At 37.3% G+C, this 25,581-nt stretch overlaps 1 protein-coding gene and 1 long non-coding RNA gene across 5 annotated transcripts in view; both read left to right on the forward strand.

The window, feature by feature from the left end:
• The window catches only part of LOC18438653 (transcription factor-like protein DPB), a 39,078-nt gene extending 26,245 nt beyond the window's left edge, over positions 1 to 12,833 (forward strand). For all 4 annotated transcript variants that reach the window (XM_006848837.4, XM_088872227.1, XM_088872228.1 and 1 more), the window contains 2 exons: positions 11,965 to 12,035; positions 12,159 to 12,833. In XM_006848837.4, the coding sequence (XP_006848900.1) occupies positions 11,965 to 12,035; positions 12,159 to 12,417 (330 nt within the window). In that variant the 3' untranslated portion in view covers positions 12,418 to 12,833. The remainder of the gene's footprint in view (positions 1 to 11,964; positions 12,036 to 12,158) is intronic.
• Positions 2,008 to 2,794, forward strand: LOC148781325 (uncharacterized). The gene is made up of 2 exons (XR_016059403.1): positions 2,008 to 2,126; positions 2,220 to 2,794. It is a non-coding gene; the product is annotated as an uncharacterized LOC148781325 (long non-coding RNA).
• Positions 12,834 to 25,581: the final 12,748 nt, after the last annotated feature.

A 25,581-nucleotide genomic window follows, 5' to 3' on the forward strand; every position in this document is an offset into this window, starting at 1 on the left:
ACTGGCACATATGCACTTTTGACAGATGCGGCCGCATCAGGCCGCATCCCGCATCGCACCGCATTAGACCGCATCGCGTCGCATCTGTTCTGCAGAAAAAGTTTTCGATTTTGCCCCTCGGGGAGGGGCAAAATGGTCTTTTTGTAGTTCCAAAGTTTAGGGAAACTGTTTGGGGGGTTATTATACCCCTTAATCGAAGATTTCCAGCCACTTTTGTGGCTTTTTTTGCATCAAATTGAAGGAAAAAAAAAATTTGGCGAAAATTTTTTTTTCATCCAAATCTTCGATTTGGCAGTTGTTTGATATTTTGATGTTCATTTGATGCCTTTGATTGTTGATTTGGGGATGTTAAGGTGAATTTGTGATTAGAAATTGGGGATTTCAGAGGTCGTGAAGAAATCGAGCACTACTTCACAGAGTCGGTAACTTTTTATTCCTTCTTGTACAATAATACTGTTATACTTATTTTTGGGGCAATGTCTTCTTCCCAATCTGCTAGTAACAAGGATCCGGCTTGAAAATATGCTAAACTAAACAATCCGAAAGATAGAAATTGTGTGATATGCTTGCTCTGTAGAAATACTTATATGAGTGGTATTTTTTGACAAAAAGAGCATTTAGCCGGAATTTCTGGGAATGTAAGAGCATGCCCACAAGCTATAGATGATATAAAAAAGGAGATTAGAGAATATTTGGATAGATTGAAAAAAGATAAAGAGAAAAAAGAAAAGAAAAGAAAGGAATTACTTTATGCAATTATTTGATTATGTTGATGATGATGATGATGATGATATGTCTGAAGTTGCTGTGAGGCAAAGGGGTACTCATACTCCAACCTCAAGAGAGAGGTATGGGGCCACTATTATGTGTGATGGTTGGTCCGATGGGAAATCAAGGGCATTCATTAATTTTTTGGTTAACTGTCCAACGGGTACTTTTTTCGTTAAGTCTATTGATGCATCAGACAAGTCACATGATGGTACATACTTATCTGACTTGATGGATGAGTTGTCGATTTTGTTGGGGAGCAAAATGTAGTACAAATTATCACTGACAATGGTGCCAACTATACTGCAGTTGGGCATTTCTTGACTTTGAAAAGGAAGCATATGTTTTGGACTCCTTGTGCAGCTCACTGTGTTAATCTTATGCTTAAGGAAATGGGTATAACATCTTTATTTAGTGGGGTGATTTCAAGAGCTATGTTTGTTGTTGGATTTATTTACAATCACACCATAGTCCTTAGCATGATGAGGTTTTTTACAAAGAAGAGAGAATTAGTGAGACCGGGTATCACTAGATTTGCCACGTCATTTCTCACTCTTCGAAGCCTAGCCAAGCAAAAAAGTGCCTTGAGGACCATGTTTGCTTCAGAGCAATGGAGTCAAAGCAAATGGTCAAAGCATAAGGATGGGAGAAAGGCTGAAAAATTATTTTGATTACATCTTTTTGGAGTCAAATAATTATTGCATTGGAGGTGGCTCGCCCTTTAGTGAGAGTGCTTTGACTGGTTGATGGTGATGCGAAGCCCGCCATGGGCTACATACATGAGGCAATGACTAGGGCAAGAACTGAAATAAAAGATGTTTTAAAGGATGAAGAAAATATGTGCAAGGCTATACTTGAAATTATTGATAAGAGATGGGATACCCAGCTTCAGAGGCACCTTCATTCAGCCGGTTATTTTCTAAACCCATCTCTTCACTACAAGCACCCATCCATTGAATCAGATCGTGTAATAAATGGTGGGTTTTTAGATGTGCTAGAGAGGTTGGTGCCAGACAAAGATATCCAGGATGAGATCAGAGTCATGAATTGATTAAGTTCAAGTTAGCCTTGGAAAACTTTGGGAGAGATATTGCCACTCGAAATAGGGACACTACAGATCCAGGTAAAGGCCAAAAGCCCAAAAATAATCTTACTTATCTCTAACTTTATTTATAGTTCCATTGTTTATTTTATACTCTTAATTTTTAACTATATTCTAAATTGTAAAATATTATACAGCTGCATGGTAGGCATTATATGGAAGCGAGACACCAAATCTACAACGTCTCGCTATTCGAGTGTTGAATCTCACATGTAGCTCATGTGGTTGTGAGCGCAATTAGAGTGCATTTGAGCATGTAAGTCCTTTACTCATTCCTTACTCCTTATTTATTGAATTTCAATTTTCTAATCTAAAATCTAAGTTATCTGATTTCAAATTTCTACCATAGCTCCATACAAACAAAAGAAATAGGTTGGAGCAGAAAAAGTTGAATGATTTGGTTTATGTGCGGTATAACGAGCGGCTTAGGGAGAGGTATGAAAAGCGCACGAAGCTCAACCCTATTCAATTATATGAAGCTGATGGTGATTCCATAAGTGAGTGGACCATGGATCCAAGACAAGAGCGTGTGTTTGAGGGTGAGAATCTTACATGGCTTGATGTCGAGCTAGCAACAGGGGCTAATGAAGAAGATCGATCTAATACTAGAGCACAAAGGAGTAGAGGAGCTGCTGGGTCTAGTCGCACTCGCACATTAGCTTCAGAGGTCGAGGAGGAAGCTGACTCAGAGGAGACCGATGAAGAAGAATACATGGAGGCCGTCGAGGATGATATTGATGATGCGCATGACGACTCTCAAGATGACTTGTCTGATTGATATTTGAAAAAATGAAGTTCAAATTTCAAAATTGACTCTCAAAATGGATAATTGTATTCAGTTATTATTTATTAACTATTAACTCTTCTTGAGCTTGACTTTTGATTTGTATTTTGTAATATCATTATTTTGTGCTTATGGTTGTACTTATGGTTGTTGATGGTTGTGTTTAATTATAGTTGTGCTTATGGTGCAAATTTGTGCTGATGGTTGTTGATTGTTGAATGCTTTATGAAGCTGGTTTCAAGTTTCTAGTTTCTATCAGGGGATAGTGGATAACTGGATACAGAATCTCTAACAGCTAATAGTTTTGAAGTTAATCATTAAACTAAAATACCTACTATCACATATATCACCTTCATATTTTTTTCTATGTATTAACTTATTTTTTTAGATTTTTTAGAATTTTTTTATATTTATTGATCGCATCATTGCGATGCACCCGCATCCGGGCCACATCGAGCCACATCGGCCCCCCACCGCATCAGGGCCGCATCCCTCATTTTAAAACACTGCATCATATTAAACATATGCGTCATCATACTTTCCGATATATTATCATTTTAACATGGAAACTATTTATATAGGATCAGCATGCACGAAAAAGCACCCATCACCCTGAGACCTCACACCGAGCGCATAGTTACCTCAAACCCACCACCTCAAACCCACCACCACATGAAAGATAAAAAACAAAGAGACCCTCATAATAAAGACTTTGACCCCCTTCCCCTCAAGTTGGTTCATTGATATCCGCTATTTTAATCTTGCCAATGATGTAATGAAGCAGGCTCTTGCAAGCAGTTCTAATAAGGGTGTCAATAACTTCATGGTCTTAATACGTGATGTTTGAATCACCTTGGATCTCACCTCTCATAAAGTGGAAACCCATTTCTATGCGCTTCCAGTAGTAGTGAAGAGGGGGTTAGAAGCGATGCAAATAATTGCGAAGTTATCAAGATGCAAAGTTAGCTTGCATTTAGTGTAAACCATTTCTACTCTACCTCTCACTAGAACTAGATCACGCCATTATGCTTTGGTTTTTACTCATTTATTTAGGTTTTCCTAAGCATAGTGTATTTCTTTCCATTTGCACCCTGCACAGTAAGCATATGAGAAAGCCTTCCCCTAGACAGTGGTTCTTCGTCATCAAAGATGCCATTTCCTGGTGAGGATTTCAAGTACCATAATGGTTTGGTTTACAGCTCAATATGACTTGCACCTCCAAATGCATAAATTGGCTTAGCAGACATGCTGTCTGGAGTATCCATGAGAGATAAGTCTGACTATTAAGTTCTTTGATGCCAAGATTTTCCATTTCTTTTCCATCTCGGCATGAGGGAAGAATTTAGTCGCACCTCTCTAGGGATGTTTTAATAGTTTTGATAGCCATTGTTTCTTGCATCCTTTCAAGATATTCAATGCGTAGTATGAGTGTCTAATCAATTTTATGGAAATAAGTGTCCCCATGTCTTTGATGTCAAATATCTTTTGGAGGCAGCACTTCTTTAGATCTGAAATGGCTTCTAAGTCATCACTGTACTAATGATTTCATTCACATCTACCATGGGGAACATGGTTGCTTGGCTACTTTTTACGAACAGGGAGGTCACTGTCTCTTCTCCTGAAACTGATGGCCACTGCAGTGTTGCTGAATTTGTTGAATTAGTTTCTAGAATACTGCTTGAGGCCATAGATGATCTTCCTCAACTTCTCTGCCATGTTGCCAGAGTATCATGTACAGTTCCTCTCCTAAGTCATCATGTTGTAACGAATTTCATTCATGGCAATTTGGTCTACTGGTTATGGATTTCAATAGTCATGTTACCAATCTTGATGACAATCGCAAATGCTTCTTTTCCATCTTTGCAGAACCTGTGGTCACCAGCCTTTCCTTATGCTTTCAATTCTTCCATCAGGTTTAGTTCAGTGGCATTGTAGAGACCTCTTCCCTTCGGGAAGTGGCAGAAGACCATGTCCATAGGACAATTTTTTTTTCAAATCACATGCCTATAGGACAACTCTGCAATGTTTTGTTTTAAGTAGATTTTATTTTTGAAACTCTTAACTTCTGTATTATAGAAAAGGTGTCCAAGTTCAAAATGATCACTCGCAGACCGGGAGAAGTATACCAAAACCCCTAGGGGTGGGTTATACAAAAATGAACACGAGCTATACATGCTCGGCCAAAACATAATGGAACCAATGCTAAAAAAAAGTGCAAAAGAGGTTCTGGTAAGGTCTTCAACTCCACTTGTTCCTTCTTTAGTGAGTTTGTCTGCTGCTACGTTTGCTTCGCACCATGTATGTTGCCATAGGACGTGCATAAACCTGCAAATATGGGTTATTTCATTAAAAAAGTGTGCTAACCTTGCACGGAGCCTGAAGCCCATGAGATGATGTTTTTGGAGTCTCCCTCCACAATCAAAGAATTTCTCACCTTGGATCGAAGTTCTTGAGAACTTGTAAAATGGTGAGGGTCTCTGAAGTGTTAGAATCAGCGTAGAAGGTCAGTCCTTCATGGTCCTAGAAGATGCTCCCAATTCCGGCTGGGCCTAGGTTGCCTAGGGAGCAACTATTGAAGTTGAGTTTTGTATGGCCCGGATTGGGGGTTCTCCACATGGAGGCATGAGGTATGCCGGTGAGTTTGAGATAAAGCATGGCTTGCCAGTTCTGGTGGAAGTCCCTATGCAAGAAATGTTTAAAGGTGGTGTTGTTTAAGACCCAAAAAATGACGGACACCTTGATCCTGCTCTTCAAGGTATCGAGTGTGGCATATTCTCATCTGAAGGTTCTGCTGTTCTGCTCAGTCCTATGACCCACAGGGCGGCAGCAATGGACGCCTCCAGAGGAGGATTCCCGATTTCGCCCAAGGGAAAGGGTGTAGGGAGCTGAAAATATGGGGGAAAGTCCTTGGAGTGACCTAGGACCAGTTGAAGAGCTGTCGGAGGTCCCCTCATAGGTCTCTGGCTCAACTGCAGTGGATGAAGAGGTGGGTGTTGGTGTCCTCTTCAGCTAGACACATAACACACCTATTCGGGATAGGCACACCCCTTCATTGGAGTTGGTCAACAGTAAGAGCCCTTTCAACAAGGGCAATCCAACTGAAAACTTGGATTTTTGGGGGAATAAAAGGGAACCATGCTCTTGAAGGGATGGAAGGAGGTGGGGCGGGGAGTGTGGGTCCCAATTGAAGCTTTTGTTTTGGTCGATACACATTTAGTGTGTTCAAAGAATTTTTGCTTTTTTGCAAATGGGGTGGCAAATAGCATCGTCAGTTTCTATTTCAGACATAAAAGGACATCAGCTTTTGAATGCTTGCACAACTGAATGGGGGTCTAGAGTGGCATCAAACGGAACTCCTGAACTATATTGTGGCCATCGCCTGGAATGTTCCTGATTAGGACCGAAATATTTTTTGGGGTACTATCCAGATGACGCCTTAATGAATGGAAAAAACTACATTAGGGACTAAATAGAGCATGACATGACACGACAATGTTTTGAATGACCTGATTATTATTATTATTAATTTTCCTTAAAACAACTGGTAAGTGGGTCAAATTAGTAGGAGAATACAAACTTGAGTCATCGAAGCATCTTTGTTTGGCAGTGTTGGTCCTTGAGATTGTGGTCCTTTAACTTTTGTCATTATCATGGCTTCCAAATGTTTTGGCTAGCACTTCGTTATCATTTGGTCTCCCTGGCTGTGCATTCTGAGTTTAATCACAATAACCATCTTGGGTTGGGTTAGCTGTGGGATTCCAAACTGAGCGGGTGACAAGTGAAAATGCACTACTTTCTGCGTTGGCTATCTTACTCCCCATGTCCTCTGCAAGGGATAATGCAGTGTTTGAGAAGTAAGAAACAAAATTGCACTATGTTGTACTATTGGCAGAAGCATGATGGAAAGCTAGCACCTTGAATAGCAGAGGACAATTCAAGTGAATGAGCAAATCAGCACTGATTGGTCCATGAACTTTGTTCAAGAGCCACCTATGCACACATATTAATTAAATTGTCTTGGTTTGCACAATGAAAAATTTAAAAAGGTTTTACAGCCATGTGCTAGTGATGCGGCTAAACTAAGGAGACAACAACTTAGTGAGAGAAGCAATCACAAAGAGAGAATATAGAGAGAGAAAATTGGTGGAAGCCAAGCTCTACCACAAAGCCCAATTCCCTTTACTCTCTCTTACTCAATGCAAGACTTTGAAACCAGTTTTACACCTATTCAATGCTTTGGGAACTAGTAGTCCAAGTTGGACTTTTGGGTCTTGTGTTGACTTGCATCTTGTGTTGACTTGCATCATCCTCCCCTGGTTTGAAAGAACTTGCACTCGAGTTTGTATTTGAGACACCGTAATATTCGGTGAGATCTTACACATTGAAGGTGGGGTGAGTATGGATATTTGGTGGAAGTTCAATCTTATAGGAGTTGTCATTGATCCGCTCGAGTATGCGATATGGTCTAGTTCTTTTCTTTGAGCTTGTTGTGGGAACTAGACAAAATCTCCTTGAAGACCTTTTTCCGTCAATGTGTATCAGCCATTTCTTTGTATTTTGCATTACTCATTTTGAGCCTTTGGTGAACATCTTTATGGACTTTAATGTTTGGCTGAGCTGAATCAGACAAATGAACAAGATTGAGGTAGTGAGATGGAATGTACCATAAACCACCTCAAAGGGACTCTTTCTGGTCGATCGATTCACCATTGAGAGTTAAGCAAATTCAGCTTGAGGAAGTACTAGATCCCATTTTCTTGGTCTCTTTCCCGACAAGTTTCGAAGTAGATTACCAATGTCTGGTTCATAACTTGAGTTTGACCATCCGTTTGAAGATGGTATGCACTGCAGAGTATAAATCGCTTCAAAGTCTTTTCCATAGGGCTCCCCAAAAGTCGCTGCGAAATTTGGTGTCATGGTCCGAAGTAATCGATTTGGGATTTCCATGATGCTTAATGACTTCTCGGAAGTAGAGATTAGCAACATATGAGCCATCCATTGTTTTCTTGCATGGGATGAAATGGGCCATTTTAGAGAACATATCAACAACCACAAAAATTGAATCCAGGTCTCTTTGAGTCCTTGGTAAACCAAACACAAAATCCATGCTTACATTGTCCTGTGGAGATTTTGGAATTGTTAAGGGAGAGTAGAGGCCGGTATTTTGAGCGTGTCCCTTTGACACTTGGCAAGTTCGCCATCGCCTCACATAGTGATTCACTTCTTGATGAATTCTTGGCCAATAAAACTTGTCCTCAACTAATGCAATGGTTTTGTCACGACCAAACTGTCCACCTACACCTTTGGCATGCAACTCATTGATGATACCCTCTTGTAGAGAGCACTTGGGTATACACAAGTGAACCCCATTAAAGAGGAATCCGTCATGGAGGAGGACGTTCCCTTGCTTACCTTCCTTACATGATCTCCACGCCTTTCCAAAATGTGGGTTATCTTTATATGGCCCTTTTATTTCCTCAAAGCCAAGGACATGCGCACCCATAGTGTTTAACAGCATAGCACGTCTACTAAGTGCATCCGCTACTTGATTAAGTCGCCCACTTGTGTGCTTTAACACTAAACTCAATTCTTGCAAGAAGCCACCAGCTTGGCATGCTTTCGGCTATGGCAACTTTGATTATTGATGTACTTGAGTTGAGTGCCTCATGGTCTGAGTTCAAGATGAATTCCTTTTGAATAAGATAGTGTCGCCAATGCCTAAGGCTTGTACAATGGAATAAAATTCCAGGTCATATGTTGAGTAAATCCTCTTAGCTTCATTGAGTTTTTTGCTAAAAAAGGCTATCGGATGCCATTCTTGATTGAGTACTCTACCAATACCAACTTTTGAAGCAACAATCTAACTCAAATACCTTTTCAAAGTTGGGCGGCACGAGCGCACTTGAGAGATGGTCTTTAACAAGTTGAAAGCTCTTCTCGGCAGGTGATGACCATTTGAATTCTCCCTTCATGCAATCAGTCAGGCATGCTGAGACGGTGCTGAAATTCTTGATAAATCTCTGATAAAATGGTGCCAATCCATGAAAACTTTGCACATCATGGATGCTTTGAGGTTTAGGCAATTCTTGGATAGCCTTTATTTTACTTTTATCCACCTGTACACCTGTAGAGGACAAACCAAAGCCTAGGAAAACTAGCAATTTCTCATGAAAGAACACTTTTTAAGATGGATATAAAGCTTTTCATTCCTTAATGAGGTTAACACATCCCTTAAGTGTTCAATGTGCTCTCTTGGGTCATGATTATACACAAGGATATCATCATAGTAGACAACAATGAATTTGCCAATATATAGACGAAGAACCTGGTTCATCATATGCATGAAAGTACTAGTAGCATTGGTAAGACCGAATGGCATAACAAGCCACTCATATAGACCCTCACACGTCTTGAACTTAGTTTTCCATTCATCATCTGGCTTAATTGGAATTTGGTGGTACCCACTTCTTAGATCACTTTTAGAAAACACTTGGGGCACCCCCCCAACATATGTAACGTATCATCGAACCTTGGTAAAGCAGTATTTGATAGTGATCCGGTTGATAGCACGACTATCAATGCACGTTGGCCATGTGCCATCATTCTTTGGGGTTAGCAATGCTGGCACCGCGCATAGACTCATGCTTTCCTATATAAACTATGTGTTGATTAGGTCTACAACTAGCCGATAAAGTTCCTCATGCTCTTTTAGGCTCATATGGTAGTGGGCCTTGTTCGGCAAGCTAGCACCAGGTAATAAATCAATTTGGTATTGAATATCCGTTTATCAGGGTAGTCCACTTGGTACATCATCAAGTGTGATGTCCTTGAACTCCTCTAAAATGGGTTTCAACTCAAAAGGTACACTCCTACATTTTACCTATTCTTTAATAACCAATGCAAACATGACTCCACTCTCATCTTCTTTCGCAAGCTTAGACAAGGTAAGAAAGTTTCTGCCCTCCTCTAGTATAGATTTGGGTGCGCTTTCTTCCTTGCTAGGCAAGAGCACGACCTCCACATTACCCATTCGGAATGTGTAGGTGTTCTTGCGGCCATATGTATGTTTCATCTATCAAACTACCATGGTCTCCCAAGCAGAGCATGTGATGTATGTCCATAAGAATGATATCACACCAATCTTCATCTTTGTAATTTTTTTCCCATGGAAAAGAAACTAAGTAGCATTTAGTCACTTTAACATCACTTCCTTTGTTGAACCATGCAATTCGATAGGGTTTTGGGTGCGGTTCAGTTTTCAGCTTGAGTTTGTCTACGATGTCTTGTGAGACAATGTTCTCACAAAGGTCCGTCATCAATAACAATGGTGCGCACCTTGCCGCCTGATTTGCAAGGAGTTTTGAAGTTGTTGGATCTGAGCCAATTCTCACCGGGTTCCACTTTTGGAGTGGTTAAAGCTCGATGAATCACCAAGCGTGGTTAAAGATCGATGAATCACCAAGCTTTCTCAGTCTCGGGTTCAATCTCTTCTTGCACCAAATTTGTTTCATTATCATAGATGGGTTTTTATCACCACATACTCTTCCTCATCCCTCTCTTCGACGATATTGACCCGAGTGTCAACATGTCGCCAGGGACACTCACTTTCTGTGTTCAATTTGGCCACATTTTAAGCAAGTAAGAGGCCGGTTAACTTGCCTCGACTACCTTCCCACTTGGGCCGACCACTTGGGCCTGTTGTGGTGGTCTTTGGAAGATCTTTACTGGTGTTTCCTCCTTTGGAGGTTTCATCCTTTGAAGGTGGGTTGAAATTGTGCACTTCCTCATACTTCCGTGCATCGCAACAGGAAAGTTTCGCCTCAACTTTCTAAGCTAGTTGATATGCATCATTAATCTTCCATATATATGGTGCATCTCTACTTCCATCACTGATTGCCAACTGCAATTCACCAAGGTATCTTGAAATAAGTTTGTTCCTTGGTTTCTTGGATGTCATGTTGTGTCATTAGTTTGTAAAACTCTTCGGTGTATTCAGCCACACTCTGTCTTTTATCAAAGTTAATTGAATTGTTAAAAGAATATCTGGGTATAAATCAACCGGTAGGAATTTCTCCTTCAACCTCAATTTCATTTTTCCCAAGATGAAATCTTTGGTTCTCCTTTTCGTTGGCTCATCTGTTGCACTTTGTCCCACCATGCCTAAGGATATCCGTGAAGCGTAGTTGCAATAAGCTTCAAATGGAGCTCCTTCAGTGTTTCCTTATAATCAAAGTACTTCTCGATGGCATTCAGCCAATCAAGAAACTCTTCCGGGTGTAGCTGGCTATGGAACTTTGTAGTTCAAATTTGATGGAGTCCTTCACGAGCCTGAGCCTGGTTTCACGGTCATCCTTTTGTCAGCGCCGATTAGCAAATGGATTAACATCCGAAACATCAGTTGAATAATCCTGATGGCATGCAAAAGTGGAAGTGTTGGCAGCATCATGTAAGGAGTGTCATCCTTTGTTCTAATGCTGTGCGATAGGATTTGCAGTATAAAGTTTCATACTTTGTTCTAATGGATGGTTGATACAATTCCAAAGGTTTGTTCTTCCCTCTGGTTTTCTAAGTTTCAGAAACAATTGAAGTCTATGTTTTTTTGTTGGCTACATAACAATTGAAGTCTCTGGATGCTTAAGTAATTGGAAGGACTTGCATTTTCTTTTGTTTTGCATATAAGGTGATGGGAGTACTCGTTGAACTAGGTTGTGGATTTTGATGGGAGCAAGAAATTCAGGAACTGTAATTGTGTGGCTACTTTTTTTGGAATTCAGGAAAAATCTCACAATGGCAAAGGTGCTCATCCAATTCAGATGAGATTTTAAGGGAAACCCTCTAGGGATCATGTGTACATGTACAAACCAGCATACTTAGTTATTTGAAAATAAGTCTCCTCTATTTTGCATGCATTCCCACCTAATCTTGATGGCCCCTCATTGTTTATATGTGGATCTCCAGTATTTCATTCAGCATGTTTTTTCATTTTTATACGTTATTAGTGTTTTTTTCCTTATCGGGTTTGTTTATGGCATTCAACATACCTGCACATGTTAACTTTCCTAAATCTGGCATTGGGATGTGTTTTTTTCCTGTATCATTAGCTTTTGCTTTTTTTAATGTCAATTGAATTTAATCATGGAACTTTAAGGCATGAAATACAAGTAAAGTAAAAAAGATGGGCTTGGTACCATGAGTTAGTGCAGCTAAATCTATACTATTTGTTTTAAGCCACATGTTCCTGTAGATCAAACACTAATTTCAATCTTTTCTGTCTCTTGCATTTCTTAAATGTATGACATGGGCATCACAGACACGGCCCCATGCTACTGTTGAGGTTGAAATATCAGAAGATATGCAGCTGGTACACTTGGACTTCAACAGGTAATAAGAATTTATCATCATCTCACCATGTGTGGTGTGTGTGCGTGCGTGCATGTGCACACGTATTATCTTTTCAAGAGAGGTATCCTAGTGCAATTCTTCACTAAAACATGATCATTGTAGCACACCTTTCGAGCTGCACGATGATACTTATGTTCTCAAGGCAATGAGATTCTGTGAGACCCAGCATGGTGATGCCGCCCAGGAGGCCACTAGAGTTTCAAATGGTGGTGAAAGTTCTAGCATGCATCATCATGGTATTTATCCGCATTTGATGCCTCAGCCATCGAGGCCAAGCGCCTCTGGTAGGCTAATCACATTACCTCCGGTCCCTGGAATCCTAAAAGGGCGTGTCAAGCATGAGCATCACATGCAACCTTAGCCCTTGGCCTTGTGTATAGTATATAGTATATTTTGTTCTCTTTTTGTAAAATGTATGAGTCTTAGAGATGATAGCTACAGTTTTTTAGCGGGCTTTTTCCTAACAGATGTATGATTATGCAATATGATTCATTTCAACATGGTTGATGGAAACTGGTGCTGTTTAGGAAGGCTTGGTTTAAATTAGAATAGCCTGAGATTGGTTGTGACAATACAAGTGAGCAGCCTAGTTAGAAGAAAGGAGAAAATGAAACTGGACCATGTTGGTAAAGGTTTTTGAGTTGCGGCCATGACTTTTTTCATAAGGCCTAGGCCTTATATAAACTTTTTCTTATATTAGAAAACTTGCAAATTGATGCCCAAACGTTGGCCATCTTGTAACACATTATTAGATAGTCCATTTCAAGTGTTCACATATCTCCTTGATCTACATTGCTTTTGGAGCTTCAAATTTTGTGATTAAGGAAGAAACTAGATTTTTAAGGTATATGGGTTCTGGTGTGACCGTATTTTTTTTTGAGAAAATATCTTCATATACCATCCTTTTAAGTTTCATTTCTCAATAGATCCAGGTTTTCAAAATATATCTAGCTGCATAAAGATCTTATCTATTATATCTTCAGACCCTTTGAACCAACTTTACTATTTTTAGTCCAAACAAAATAAGAAAAAACCTCATTTTTTATTCTTTTCTAAACCTCTCCCCAAACGGAAACCTCTCTCTCTCCTCCCGTGATTCTTCAAACACCTCTCTCTCTCTCTCTTTGTATTTCTCCCAACCCTCTCTTTCCCGATGTTTTTTCCAAATATCTCTTTCTAACCTCCCCATGTTTAACCTCTTATTTGGGTTCAGCGTTTGACATTGTGGCTACTGAAAAATGGAGAATAAAACTGACAGTTTGTTTGAGATTACAACTCTCGACTTTTAGCGGTCGCCATTATCTTAGCCATCACCTTCTGTATTTGTTACAGGTTTAAACCCATTAACAACCATGAAACTGATTATGATTCTTCTCTCTCGGTCTAAAACATTGGTATTTTCTTAGAGGATTCCATTTCCTAGTACCATGGCCAAAATGAACCTCTGCTCTCATCATCTCTTCCAAATTGATGTCCCAATATCTGTTTGTCATTTCTGCCCATATTTCCTCTTTTTTTCTTTTTTTAAGAATGAGGTACCTTGAAATCTGAGATATAGAATTGCTTTTACAGAGCCTTCTACCGGGGATGGACCGTTGATATATTGTCCCAACTATTCACTCCTTTCTATTCCTTATTAAATTAAAATTAAATTAAATTCATTATCACTCTAACCTCTTAACATCTTTTTCATTCATCTCCAATCAATATCTCTTATTTAACCTTACGCCCTTGAGAATTCTGCTTCTAATTCCTTTCTCTCTAACCCATAAACATCTCTTTAACCCATGAAATTTTTCATAATTTTGGGTTTATCTCATAGCATCTCTCTAGTTCATCTTAACCCATTTCCATCTCTAATTGGGGTTAAAACAAGTGAATTTTTTTATAAATGGTGATTCTAGACTTCTTCTAACACACTCTCTACAGTACTAAAGAGAGCTCGAGAACATGCTCGCACATATTGTTTGTAGTGTTTATCAAAATTAAGGGGTCTTGCAAAGGTGACTCCAAGAATTTTACGGACACCCAAAATCCATCAAAAGAAGGGAGTTGCTTCCCTTATGGTGCAACAAGTGTCTAAAATGGAGCGGCAATTATTGACTTCAGCAACATAGGTTATGATGCAGTCTCTACAATGGCAAAGGAGGTGAAGGACCCTGCTAAAGATATACCAATTGGGGTGTTTTGGTTAGATTGTTCTTGTTACGGTGCTCTACTCTTTAATGGCTGCTGTTATGGCCAAGCTAGTCCCCTATGATGAGATTTTACCAATTGGGATGTCTGGTTTGGTTGTTCTCGTTACCGTGCTCTACTCTTTAATGGCTGTTGCCATGGCCAAGCTAGTCCAATATGATGCGGTAAAATCTCTAACTTTGTAGTGGGTTTGAGAAAAACAGGGAAGCTATGGCCAAGCTAGTCCCCTACGCTGCGGTAAAATCTCTAACTTGCGGTAGGTTTGGGGGAAACAGGGGAGAGAGAGGTTTTGAGTAAACATCTGAGAGAGAGAAAAAGAGGGGTTGGGGGAATCGCAGGGGAGAGAGAGAGTTGGGGTTTAGAAAAAAAAAAAAAAAAAAATTTGGTTTTTTTGTTTTTTGTTTGAGCTAAATAAATAGAGTAAAAAATGTTAAAATTGGTCTAGGTGGTTAGAAGATATAATATATCGGATTTTAATGTTATGGGATATGTTTTAAAACATTGGGCTCTTGAGAAATAAAACTTAAAAAGAGGGTATATATATATATATATATATATATATATTATTTTATTTATTTATTTTTCTCATAAGCCTAGGTCTTTATGAACCACATTCATAGATACATCATAAAAGAAATGGGAAAATGACATATACCTTGTAATCAAAATCTCAAATAAACCCACGCGTTTAGAAAAGTCTATGGACCCTCTCCAAGTTTTAAAAAGAGGACATCGATCCCTTTCCTACCTTTTCATTGTTGAAATCACAATATCTATCCCCCACCTCTTTTCTTTTCTCATGATACTGTTATCTAAATCATAAACTCTCTCTCTCTCTCTCTCTCTCTCATCTCACAATTGGCTTAAACATTGCATCCCGAATTTTATTTGGGTGACCGTCATTACAGAAAAGGATAAAAATATTGTAATTTGGACAATGAAGAAAATAAAGAGGAGGTTAAATGTTATTTTCTAACTTGGAAGGGTCTATTGGCTTTTTATGGATCAAACGGTTTATTTACAATAACAATTATAAAGAAGGAGGTATGTGTCCCCCCCCCCCCCCCCACCCGCAAAGAATTTCAAAATATAATGAATGAAAGTTAAAAAAAATAAAAATAAAAATAAAAATTTTCTATAATTAAAAAAATGAGTTAGTTAGTATTCTTTTATTTTTCAAAATGATATTTTTTAAACTTTACGAGAAATAATAATATGAATGATATATGCTAAATATCTTTGATAGTTGTGTTGGTAGAACTATTAATTCAAGTTTATAACTTACCAAGTCTTATTCATATTTTAGAATAGGGAAAGTATACAATGAGACCGTTTACATTTTGTATAAGGTAGTCACAATTAATCTTGATCATTGGATGTGAAATTGGGTGGCTACATTTATTCCAATGACCAAGCTCAATATTCAAAGGAAAATTTCTCGAACTTTGTAATACATCCAAACTATCAAATTTCACATCGGATGGTTAAAGTAATTGTGACCTCCTTATACAATAGGTAAATGGTCTCATTGTATACAGTCTTTTTATAATATAAAATATTTAGTATACTAATTTGGACAGTAAGATATAAGTGTTAAAAAAACTCGAGACTTTTTTTATTTTTTATTTTTTAAATCTTGGTGGCGGTGGATCATCCCAAGCAATTCTTTTGCTTGAGGGAGCAAAATAGTGTTAAGTATGCTTTCCCTTGAGATGGTATATGCCCTATGTAAAATATATGCATAAACATTTAAAGGGATTTTTTTTTATTTTAGTTCCGTGTCATTCTTTTTAGATACTTAAGAAAAATATCAAAAAGAGGGATTGAAATTCCTTCTAATATCACTAAAAGGGTTAAAAAAAATTAACAAATTGCAATTGAAAATACGTTTTTAAGGTTTCTATATTGGATTGGTACATCCTCGAAAAAATTATTTTTTTTTTTCAAATTGCCCTGTTTAGTTTTTGAGATACAGAAAATTTAGGGGTATTTTTATCATTTTTCATGGGCAAGGTATTGGTAGCAATGTTTAAAAATTTGACAATCCGGATCAAAATCGTACTATCCAAATCGTGAATTGTCCTGATTGTTTTTGATCCCGTAATATATAAGGATCCGGTTGTGTCCCCACACTTTCAGTCGATCCAGATCGACCCGTATCGATCCTTGATGAAACTTACCAATCCTGTCAAAAAGCCACCACGTGTTGGAAAAATTTAAATTACAATTTTACAATATTTTTTTTAAAAAAATGAGATCTTTCCAAGAACTTATCATCAAACTTTGTAGAAAGCCGTGGGCACAAATTCACCACTAACATCACCTAACAGCTCATCATCTCTGACCTCACGCACGTATCTCTCCCCCTCTCTCTCGCCACGTGTTAGAGGTATTTGAATTGCAATTTTAAAATGTTGTTTTAGTAGAAGTAAGAGAGCTTTCGAAGAGAGCGTCATCAAACTTCGTAGAAAGCCGTGAGTAGAGCGTCATTAAACTTCGTAGAAAGCCGTGAGTACAAGTCACCACTCACGGCAGCAAACAGTTCATATCCTCCGACGTCATGCAGGTGTCACCGATGTTGTACGGATGCGTTTTATAAACTCTTATGCAACTGCTAAATCCCCGATGTGGGTTTTTTTTCCGTTTTGCTTCTTGTCAACTGCTAAATACACGCACGAACATTGGCGTCTCTTTTTTCCCAAATTTAATGCCTCTCTCTCTCACTCTTTACTTTTCTTTTTGCCTCTTATCAACTACTAAATTCGCACACTAACACGTCTCTCTCTCTCTTCCCCCACATTTGGTGCCTCTCTCTATCACTCTCTATTAAACTCTAGCTCTCTCACTACTTAGGCGTTTCCCCCCCCTCCCCCTTTCCCCATCAACTTTGGTATCTCGTGTCAGAAGGCTGTCATGTGTTAGAGGTTTTTGGCCACTTGTTCGAGGCTTTTGAATTGCAATTCTAAAATATTTTTTTTTAAAAAATGTTAAACTTTTTAAAAACTTGTCATCAAACTTTGTAAAAAGCCGTGAACACAACTCACCGCTTACTTCATCCAATAGCTCATCACCTCCGACCTCACGCACGTATTTCCAATGCTATGTAGATGGTTTTTATAAACTCTTATGCAACTGCTAAATACCTGAAGTGGGTCTTTTTTTTCTTTTTGCTTCTTATCAACGGCTAAATACGTGCATTAACATTGGTGCCTCTCTCTCTCTCCCCCCCCCCCCCCCCCCCCCCCCCCCCCCCCCCCCCAAATTTCGTGCCCCTCTCCGGATGTCTCACGTCAAGAGGATGCCACATGTTAGAGGTGTTTTTACCATGTATTAAAGGTTTTTGAATTGTAATTTTAAAATATTTTTTTTTAAAAAATTCGGACTTTCTAAAAACTTATCATCAAACTTTATACGAAGCCGTGAGTACAACTCACCACGTACGTTACCAACGGCTTATTATACTTCGTACCTCACGCACGTGTTTTCAATGCGATGTGGATAGCTTTTATAGACTCCAATATGCAACTTTCAATGCGGTGTGGATGACTTTTATAAACTCTAATGTGGGGAGAACAACTCCACGATTTGCGTCACCCAATATCTCATCATCTTCAACCTCACACTCGCATTTCTAACGTTGTGTGGATGGCTTTTATAAACTCTTATGCAACTGCTAAATCCATGATGTGGGTCTTTTTTTATTTTTGCTTCTGATTAATTACTAAATACGCCTACTAACGTTGACATCTCTCTCCCTCCCCCCAAATTTGGTGCCTCTTTCTCTCTCTATTAACAACTCTCTCTCTCTCACGAACATTGGCATCCTGCCCCCCTACCCCGAGCAACTTTGGTGTCTCGTGTCAGAAGGCCGCTATGTGTTAGAGGTTTTTGGCTACATATTAGAGGTTTTTGAATTGAAATTTTAAAATATTTTTTAGAAGAAATGAGAATTTTATAGGAACTTGTCATCAAACTTTGTAGGAAGGCGTGAGCACAGCTCACCACTTACAGGCTGTGAGCACAGCTCACCACTTACGTCACCCGACGGGTCTTTCTTTTTTGCTTTTTTTATCGTTATCAATTGCTGAATACGCGTACTAACATTGACGTCTCTCTCGCCCCCCAAATTTTACGTCTCTCTCTCTCTCTAGCTACTAACAACTTTCTTTATATCTCTCTCTCTCCCCCCAAAGTTTACGCCTCTCTCTCTCCTAACACTACTTTCTCTATATCTCTCTCTTAGGAAGAAGTAAGAACTTTTTAGGAAATTGTCAACCAACTCTGTAAATAATCGTTAATACAGCTCACCACGAACGTCACCCAACAAACTCATCACCTCTGACCTTACGACGCATGTATTTCCAATATTGCGTGGATGGATTTTATAAACTCTTATGCAACTACTAAATCCTTGACGGACGCGGGTCTTTTTATCCTCCTTGATGTGGGTCTTTTTATCCTTTCGCTTCTTATCAACTGCTAAATATGCGCAATAACATTGGCATCTCTCTCTCTCTGCCCCCAAATTTGGTTGTGCCTCTCTTTCTCTCATTACCTGTGGTTGTGCCTCTCTTTCTCTCATTACCTGGGCATCCCAACCCAACCCAACCCACATTTGGTTTATTGTGTCAGAAGGCCACCACGTGTTAGAGGTTTTTGGCTATATGTTAGCGGTTTTTGAATTGCAATTTTAAATTTTTTTTAAGAAGAAGTGAGAACTTTCTAAAAACTTGTCATCAGACTTTTTAGAGAGCATGAGCACAACTTATGCGCACTAACATTGACATCTCTCTCTCTAACAAAATTTGGCATCTCTCTCTACTTACGACTCTCTCTCTTTCTCTCTCACTATCCTTGGTATCCCCCTCTGCCCGCAACTTTTGTGTCTCGCGTCCGAACGCCACCACGTGTTAAAAGTTTTTGGCCATGTGTTATAGGTTTTTGAACTGTAATTTTATAATATTTTAAAAGAAAAAGTGAGAACTTTATAGGAACTTGTCATCAAACTGCTGTAACTACAACTCTCCACTTCCGTCACTCAACAACGCATCACCTTCGACCTCACGCACGTATTTCCAATGCGGTGTGGATGATTTTTATAAACTCTTATGCAACTGCTAAATCCCCGATGTGTCTCTTTTCTTTTTGACTGCTAAATACGCACACTAACATTTGATGTCTTTCTCTCTCGCCCCCTAAATTTGGCGCCTCTCTCTCACTAACCTTGGCATCCCCCCTTGCAACTTTGGTATAATTTTAAAATATTTTTATAGGAGTGGGAACTTTCTAGAAACTTTTCATCAAACTTTGTAAGAAGCCTTGTGCACCACTCACCACATACGTCACCCAATACCTCATCACCTCCGACCTCAAGCACCTACTTCCAATGTTGTGGATGGGTTTTATGGAGTCTTTCTGCTAAATCCCTAATGTGGTTTTTTTTCTTTTTGCTTCTTATGAACAGCTAAATACGCGTACTAAACATTGACGTCTCTCTCTCTACTAACAACTCTCTGTCTCTCTCTCACTAACCTTGACGTCTCTCTGTCTTTCTCTCCCCCCCCCCCCCCCCCCCCAACACCACCTCCTTGGGCAACTTTGGTGTCTCCTGTCTGCCACGTGTTAGAGGTCTTTAAATGTTGGAAGTCTTTGAATTGTAATTTTAAAATATTTTTTAATGGGAGGCGAGAACTTTCTAGGAACTTGTCATCAAACTATGTAGAGAGTCGTGAGCACAGCTTACCACTTACGTCACCCAACATCTCTCTCTCGCTCACTAACCTTGGCGTCCCCCTCGGCAACTTTGGTGTCTTGTGTCAAAAGGCCACCACATGTTGGAGGTTTTTTTGCCATGTTTGAGAGGTTTTTGAACTGCAGTTTTAAAATATTTTTAAAGAAAAAGTGAGAACTTTCTAGGAACTTGTCATGAAATTTGTAGAAAGCCGTGAGCACAACTGACCACTTACATCACCTCCGACTTCGCGCACGTAATTCCAATGCTGTGTCGATGGCCTTTCTAAAAACTTGTTATCATACTTCGTAGAAAGCTGTGAATACAACTCTCATCACATACGTCGCCCTTCAGCTCATCTCATCTTACCCATACTCGTATTTCCAATACTGTGGATTGGTTTTATAAACTCTTTTGTAACTACTTAATCCCCGATTGTAACTACTTAATCCCCGATGTGGGTCTTTGTTTCCTTTTTGCTTCTCATCAACTGCTAAATACGCCCACTAACATTGACGTCTCTCTCCTCCAAATTTGACACCTCTCTCACTCTCTATTGACAACTCTCTCTAGTAATAAGCTCTGTCTCTCTCTCTCTCTAAACAAAAATGATATAATTTCTCACTTATGAAACACTATCTCCATTATTGTGTCACATTCATTGATCTCATTTTTTGGCATTGGTTTTCTTTGCTTACAAGTTCATTGTTCTTATAAAATCATCCCAAATTTACTAAACTTTGAGGAATTTTCTCCACATGTGCTCCAAATGGATGTATCTGAAATTAAATTTCTCTAACTCCAGTGTGAACTATGCCATAAATGAGAGGCATTACTGTTGTATTTTGAAGGAAATAACGAGATAAAGCTCTATTATAGTTTTAATAAGAAAATATACTCTATCTCACTCTTGAAGGAAACAACAAGATACAGGTATAATGATGGTTTTAATGGTGCCGTTTGTATCAAACTTTGACTTTTCCCTTATTTATGTAAGCTGTTAATCCTTTTGAAATAAGGACAAAAAACTCTTTAAACTGTATTTAAATCAGCTCTATTCATTGTCTTACTGGTACTTATCCTAGTCTTATTTTCATATTTTAGAGGTCATAATTAATTATTATTCGAACATCCAAACAGGGAAACAATTTCTTGATATTGATATATTTTACAAAATAATGAAAATACATAATACAACAATCCCAAACGTTTTTCGAAAGTAAAAAAAAAAAAAAAAAACCTATTTTTAGGGTTTTTTTTTTAAAATTTTTTTGAAGCGAAAAGAAAGACAAAAATATTTCTCTGATTTGGATCATTGATCTGACATGATTTTTGAAGTATCCAATCTGGGTCACCGATCCGTTTTTTAAGCTTTGATTGGTACTATTTCAAAAAATTCCCTTTATTGTTCGGCTTAAGCAAGAAAGATAAAAGTATTCATAGGAAATAATACAGTTCCAACCTAATACTGAACAACTAAGGCTAAAATAATCATTTTGATTGGCAACACCAGCGAACAAAAGACCATCTTGTGCCTCATGTTTATATCAGGAACACAAGACATGTATTTTTTAAGAAATAAAGATTGTTTTTGTTTCTAAAATGGAATTAGGGGTGAAAAAGTAATTTTGCTCAAGCTACGTAATAAACCATTGTTTAGGTTTAAGAACAATGGATGAATCCGCAAACTCCTTTTCAAATTTCACATGCATCCCTTTCGCTATGCTAATTGATTCATATTAGGATGCATATAAGTCTTCCGTGGCACAAATTAAGATATGCCTAGCTCGCATATTCTTGCGCTTCCAAGTAGCGTATTCATCCGTAGTGTCTTGGCATGAATCGCTCATTGGATGAGAATGGCGATGCATAGTTAAAATCTCATCCAACCCCACCTCATAGATCACAAATCCTATTTTGCGCTTCCATGATGAGTGGTTGGTTCCATCAAACTTTTCTGTTTTAAGGAACTCAGATGAAAGTGCGTGTGGCCATTTTTCTCTTGCCCAAAATGTAATCTAGGGCTCAATGAAAGAAAATAAAAGAAGTACTAGAGGTAGTAAGAATCCAAGCTTTGATACCAATGAAAGATGGACTATGTGATAATGCACGGTGTATTTCTTTTTCTTTCACTGGAAAGATCACTTCCAATGTTCAATTACAATTAAATTTCACTCGAAGCAAATAAATAAAGAAATATAGGATCTCACTTGAATCATCTAAACCAAAGCTTTTACATAATAAAGAAAAACCTAGAGTCTTTGCTTTATGGGAAAAGCAGAACATAACATAAATAAAACTTTAAAGAAACGTCAAAGATTACCTCATCTAGGCTTAGTACACCCTACGCCGAGTCTCCTCATTCCAATGGTGCTCGGGGTGTTTGATTGGTCTATAAATCATAGGAGCAAATCTTTACCGTCGATCTAAAGAGATTTGTGGTGTGAGAGATGTGAGCAATCCATTCCTTAGATCCACCATTAAGATGCTAAGGAAGGTGTTATAACCTTATCATCCCCTTCCTAAATCTATTTCCATCAAATTAGTTAAATAAAAAAAATATTTCTTTACTTTCTCTAGTAGCAAATATTCATTTCTTATTCTTTAATCAAAACCTTCTTGTTCCATAAGATATTCTAAAGCCATTTAATTTCATTCCTTTAATGCAAGTAGGCTTTATCCTATAAAAGAAAAGCCAACTAGCATGAGATGTATCTAACCATAATTAGTAAGAAGAAGCATCCTCTATGGATGGCGCGTGCCACCCATTGGTGGCCACTCATGAGCCCCACCAAATTGTCCCATGTGATTAAACGAGCCTCCAATAATTATGGAGGGTTCCATATTTTTGTTTTCAATTTTAGGATTTTTAAATCTCTTAGTTTATTTAAAACTTTAGAAATTGAATTTCTCTTGATTTATAAATTCAAATGAAAAAATTAGAATATTAATAGATTAAAAAAAATTCAAATAAACATTCTAAAAATTAAATAACATAAAATTAATTAACTTTGATGAGAATCGGATCCGAATAGGTTTAAGATTTAATCAACACACATGAGCACTCTGCCTTCAATTGTGGACTACGATTCACACTAGCTTTCTCAAACTGACGCAACAATTCCCATGACCCACAATACACTTCAGGGGTTAATGGTTGGACCACCAAAGTCAATCAATGGGCTAGATGACGTAATCCCAATTTGTGGATTTAGGTTCTTCCCTAGAGACAAACCATGATCCGTCATACCATGTTGCAACCATGACTCTATAGTGTATAGGGGTAATCTCTCGCACATGTACAGGCCTCACCCTCAATAGTGGGTTACTATTTCAATACAACTATCTATGTATATGCCTTGTAATGATACAGCGATTAGGTTTTAGTCTTGTCTCTATAGCTTATTCATCACACACAAGGGTCACACAGTCCCTCGACTCTCATTTGGGCGTACTTCGACCTCATCAAAGGCTAACCCACTAAACCCTCATCTGTTTTATCTCTATGCCCAGGTAGGTACCTTAGGTTTTCCAACTCGACTAGCCTAACACGTCAAGCCAAGTCTGAGTATCGGTAAATTACATTTGTTTAGTATGGTCTACAAGAGGACCACACTCCCACTGAGTTTATGATTCATTTATTTAAAAGTTTATACAATATCTCGTAAGGCCTTTTTAATGCCAAATAAACCCAACATCTCCCACTTGGCTTTTGGAGGCCTTACGATCTCTCTTCCTCACTTTTTCTCATTCCCATTTCTCTTACATGCTTTGTAAAAACATTAGAAGCCAACCCTTTTGTGAATGGATCAACTATCATCACATATGTAGGTATGCAATTGATGTCAATCTCTCCGCACTGCACCTCATTGAGCAAATGATAGAAGAAGGACTTGATATGCTTGAAATTCTTATGGAATCGAGGTTCTTTTGACAAATATATAACAGCAGTGTTATCGCAAAAGAGTCTCACAACCCTACACTAGATGGGCTTAAAGTCGAGGTGATTAAGATATTTATTAATCCACACTGCCTCCTTGGCTGCTAAGCAACATGTCATATATTATGATTCCATTGTAGACAATGCCACTACATCCTATTTCTTCGATTTCCAAGAAATAGTTCCTCTTCCAAGCATAAACGCATATCTAGATATAAATTTCGCATCATCCTGATATCCTTGATAACTCACATAAGAATATCTTTCAAGAGCGATTTTCGATCCTCCTCCATGGGCTTGTTTGATAACTGGAAGCAAGCTCATGAACTGTAAGTTAGAAGTTCCTAAAGAACTGTAAATTAGAAGTTACTTAAGAAGTTCATGGTTTCTGTGTTTGATAACCTTCTTGGGAAGTTAAGAAGTTCATAGTATATATATATGTATATATATATATATATATATATATATATATATATATATATATATATATATATATATATATATTATATTACATAAATATATAATATATAAATATATATTTTATATAAGATATAACATAGTATAATATATAATATAGTGTATTTTATATTTATTTTATTATATAATATACTTATAATATATATAACATAATAATGTACTATTTATTTATTTTCTTATTATATATTTAAATACAATAATATAGTATATTGTACACTGTATTTTTTATTTATTCTATTAATATATATTTTTATTATACAATATTATAAATATCTAGTATATTTTATAATATTTATAACATTATAACATACTATAGTATATAATATACTGTATTATATATATATATATATATATATATATATATATATATATATATATATATGAAAGTATCTTATATTACATAAATATATACTATATAATATATATAGCATAGTATGATATATAATATAGTGTATTTTGTATTTATTTTATTATATAATATATATTTATATAAAATAATATAGTATATTATACATTGTATTTTATATTTATTCTATTAATATATATATTTTATTATATAATATTATAAATATCTATTATATAAATAAAATATGATATATAATAAAATATATTATATATTATACAAAAAAGTATATTATATATTATACAATAAAATATATACATATATCATATATAATGTAATATAAAATATAATATAGTGTATTTTATATTTATTTTATTGATGTATATTTGTATATAAGATATAATATATAGTGAATTATTTTATTAATCTGTATTTTTATTATATAATATACATAAAATAGTAATTATATATATATATATATATATATATATATATATATATATATATATATATATATATATATATATATATATATATATATATATAACAATAAATTAAATTGTATATTATATAATAAAATATATACATTTTATATGTGGGGGTTGGGGGGGGGGGGGGGGGGTGGGGGTTCTTAAAAAAAAAAGTTCCAAGTTTAAGTTCCAACCCCTGGGTTGGAACTTTTTTTTTAAAGCAAGATTGGAACTTGAACAGTTCCTTGAAGTTTTGTTTGAAGTTCAATTTTTTTATCAAACACGCAACTCGAACAGTATTAAGAAGTTCTAAACTTCCAGGAAGACACTTCCTGTTATCAAATATGCCCCATATATAAGCGCATAGT

This window comes from Amborella trichopoda, chromosome 7 (assembly GCF_054954075.1).
Source record: "Amborella trichopoda isolate Santa Cruz 75 chromosome 7, AtrichopodaSantaCruz75HAP2 v2.0, whole genome shotgun sequence".
NCBI lineage: Eukaryota > Viridiplantae > Streptophyta > Magnoliopsida > Amborellales > Amborellaceae > Amborella > Amborella trichopoda.